This window comes from Ostrea edulis, chromosome 3 (assembly GCF_947568905.1).
Source record: "Ostrea edulis chromosome 3, xbOstEdul1.1, whole genome shotgun sequence".
Lineage (NCBI taxonomy): Eukaryota > Metazoa > Mollusca > Bivalvia > Ostreida > Ostreidae > Ostrea > Ostrea edulis.
Window position 1 is genome coordinate 36,469,850 of NC_079166.1, and position 4,018 is coordinate 36,473,867.

The 4,018-nt window shown below is 35.4% G+C and overlaps 1 protein-coding gene across 1 annotated transcript; it reads right to left on the bottom strand.

Moving 5' to 3' along the window:
- Positions 1 to 2,242: 2,242 nt before the first annotated feature.
- On the bottom strand, positions 2,243 to 3,647 carry LOC125676995 (uncharacterized). Its single transcript, XM_048914904.2, has 3 exons — positions 3,479 to 3,647; positions 3,106 to 3,367; positions 2,243 to 2,985 (listed from the first exon to the last, which is right to left on the bottom strand). The coding sequence occupies exons 1-3, from the start codon at positions 3,539 to 3,541 to the stop codon at positions 2,732 to 2,734; spliced, it is 579 nt and encodes a 192-aa protein (XP_048770861.1). The 5' UTR covers positions 3,542 to 3,647; the 3' UTR covers positions 2,243 to 2,731.
- Positions 3,648 to 4,018: the final 371 nt, after the last annotated feature.

Consider the following 4,018-nt stretch of genomic DNA (forward strand, 5'->3'; position numbering starts at 1 on the left):
ATATTGTCTCTGGTCTGCAGTATTCATGCAGTGCTGTGACGGACGTTGGGTATTTTATACTTGATTGTCACAAACTCCAGTATATTGTCTCTGGTCTGCAGTATTCATGCAGTGCTGTGACGGACGTTGGGTATTTTATACTTGATTGTCACAAACTCCAGTATATTGTCTCTGGTCTGCAGTATTCATACAGCGCTGTGACAGACGTTGGATATTTTATACTTGATTGTCACTAACTTCAGATTTGGGTAGGATCCCTACCTTTACACAAGAGAAGCGTGATAAAAACCTTAAACTCTATCTAACTATGAATATTTGTTTCATCAAACAAACAAAATTTATCAGATCGATAATCAGATGTCTGCGAGGACGTCGATAAGAAAGAAAATATTCAATCAACCACATTGTTTTCCAAAGCATTAAGTTCCACACACAATCAGATATTATTCTTTAAAATTAATTGATGTTAAACTGGCGACGTATAGATAAATAATGTGTGATTACCAATACTTCATTGGAAATGATCATCGATAAAGTACTCTTGGAGAAGAGTACAGAGCACCTTGCATTCCAAATATTAAATCTGTTAATCGAGCTTTGTCAAATCATCTTGCGGTATCATTATCAAAAACTAAATTGTTGTCATGTTGTTTCTTGATAAGATGTACTGTACCCTTTATCTATGATGAAAGCATGCCATAGATCCTAGACGTTCTTAGTTCTAGAAGTGTCTATGCATACGAAATGTACTATTAGTATACATATAATGATCAAGGTGTGATCAAAGTAATCATATAGAAATTCTTTTCACACATTTTATTTCTTAAAAAAGTAATCTATATATCTAAATATTAAGCGACTTCATGTGTAAAATTATGGAAGGAAAAATGACATTTTCCTGTACAGTTGCAACTAAGAGATAAGAAATTGCTATCAAGTTGTTGGGGTTTTTTTTAAATCTCATGTTGGAAATTGTAAAATTTGCAAAACAACCATTTCAAGAGTTAGCTTTCTCGTTCTGAAACATGTGACAAGGTGATTAAACGGAAACTAATCTTCGGATTTAAATACCATTGAAATAAGTGCATATCGACTGCAATTGCATAAAGTCTCTGGTATTACCAGACCTACTGTATCTCATTCATTAGAAATTACTGGCACGTTCAAATGGTTGGCATATATTGGTGTAATTAACATAAAATATTCAACACTAGCTAGATGTCTTCCTGTGTTTCCTGATAGCTTGGAAATGAAATAGACGTCTCTCTTTTGAAGCTTCATCCTCGATATTTAAGGTACTTGAGACAAGTATCTCTGCTTCCATTTGCTGAATGTACCTTCCAATGAAAGATTTATTATTATATGTTTATAATGTAAACTTTAATACTCAGGTTTTGTTTATTGTCTCTCTGTATAATTTTGAATTAAGAATTAAGATCCAAAAATGTTTTAGTTTTTCGATCGTAAATACACCATTCCATCCGTGCTTTGTCTGATAGCCACCCACGCCCCAACATAATGTTCGAGCTGGACAGAATTTGTCCCAACCGAAGGTCAAAACAAGTGCGAGTCGGAAAGGACAAAGAGTCATAGCGTGTATTATTTAAACAACAGTGAGAACTTATTTCTCCAAATATTGGTTTGCACTTGAACGGTATGCTGCTTAACTTTAGATACTACCAGACTAGTAAAGCAGCAGACTGGTGTAAATGTGTACCCTTCTTATTAGTCCCTTAAAGTACTTCGTTCAAATTTGATCCATAATATTTTAATCTTTTTAACATCATAAAGTGATTTTACATTATTATAATTGAATTTTGTATATAGTATTTTAAAATATATTTTTCTTCTTCTACCTGTATGGTACTTTAAAGTATTTTCGTACCGTGAAATTATTCAATTTTACTCGACATAATGAGAGAGGGGGAGAGAGAGAAACTGAGAACCCGAACAGCGTGTAGAAAATAACAGAGAAGAGAAGAGGATAGATAGAAAGGTGAAGGAAAGATAAGATAAAAATAGTCCTTTACTTTCAGTGATAAAACATGGATAGCAATTTATAGTCCAAGGCCATGTTGTCGTAATACAAGCATTTGATGTGATTTTTATTTATGAACTAGCGTTCTGTTCCATTCGGGATCACAGGAGGAAAACCATATAAATATCCCCAGCTAGAGCGTATATTCTAGCTGAAGCTAACACCTCTGATGTCACCAGTAAAAGAATAGTCAAAACGATCAAATTGTGAGCTTTGTTTTTATTAACAATGGTGAAAGAGTCAACAATTGTAAAATAATTTACATAAATAAATATTTGTATGTCTCGGAATTGTTTACATTCTCTGTCTACCATTCCCCTGTAGACATTCATTACATGCACAGCACTAAATGTTTTTCGTTGTTTGCTGTTAACCAACAAAATTTGCAATCCATGTTCTCGCCACCAAAAATCGTTAAATGTACATATTCTTACACCAAGCTGTATTACATAAGCAGGAAATGTACAGTTTTTTGTGACATCATAGTCGCCGCGTTCACTTTTACACGATTTAGACTGTGATATATGAGACAGGGCCAATTTTCAGTGACCTTCTGCATTAGCGACACTACCTGTAAAGCGCATCAAGCACTAATTATAGCTATCACTATTTCCTCCTTCGGATGCAGAAGAGTTCTGCAATAGCTTAGGTACGTCATAGGACGGCGCCAGGAAAAAAACAATTGAAGGATCGTCAATCTCCTGTGCTGTGAACACTTTCTAAAGACTCCTCTGAATATTTCCACAATTTGATGTTCTTCATTAGAATCCCGTAATATTTCTTCTCGTCCAGCTCGTGTTCTTCAGGTAGTGGTCTCATGAAGTAAAGAGAGTTTTTTCGATCAGACTGACGGTTAGTTACAACTGTAGGTGACGATCCGGATAGAGAATCGCTGTCGCTATCGATATCTTCTGACACAGTAAGATCCTCGTAGCTGCTGTCAATATCTGATAACAAGAAAAACAAATGTGAAAAATCACGCTATTTGGGATTATTTTATATTAAGGAAAATAAAATAAATGAAAGGATGAATTCGAACACTGTTTCAAAAACGGCATTACACATACCTTCCAGACTCGAGTTCAAAGAATTTCGGTGCGTCTGCACAGGTTCACTGTTGTGTCTTGTGAGTAGTTTTCTTGTACTGCAGGCACTGTCTGAGCACCGTCGGATTTGGAAAGGCTCCGATTGATGTTTATTTATCACACTGAAGCTGGCGCTTCTATGGACCCGAGAGCTTGGTTGTCTGCTACCCGACATGGAGCTTATGGTAGTATTGATGGCAATCAGTTGCTTCATCAGCTGAACATCTTGACTGCGCATGTCCATCTGTTATAGTTAGAAAAATACTCTTTAAGATATACATATACCAACATAAATTGAGGAATAAATCTAAATTTTCTTTGAGAAACTAGCAAGCTTGTTAAAAATATTTCGTACCAGATCAGCTTTCAGAGAAGCCAAGGCAAGAGTGATTCTCTCCTCAGAAGTACCCATATCCATTACAATAACTGAATTTCTTCAGGGTTTAGATAGTTCCAATGCTAACAAAACAAAAGTTTTATTTTGTCAATACTCTCTTCTGCTTTTATAGATCTTTGTGGTTTTGTTGACACGGCGCTAAACCAATAGGATCTCGGCATGAAGACAAGGCTCCGCCCTCCGTCTTATCGTTCGTTGACAATGTCGACGAGTTGCCCTATCATGAAGATTAATGATAAATTATGAAATCTGTAATCAACACCCCTTTGTCATGAACATTTCGAACCCGATAAATACACAATCGATAAATAACACTATACATTTGAAACAATGGAAATATTGAGTACGACTTCCTTTTGTTTAGCATAAAGTTTGCACTTTTGTACAAATGCTAAATTCCTGTATTGGGAGTCTCGTGTAATATACTGAATGGATCTGAAATAAGACTTATTTCATATGTATATCATGGCCCTCCTGTCAATGATTGCATAATAGAAA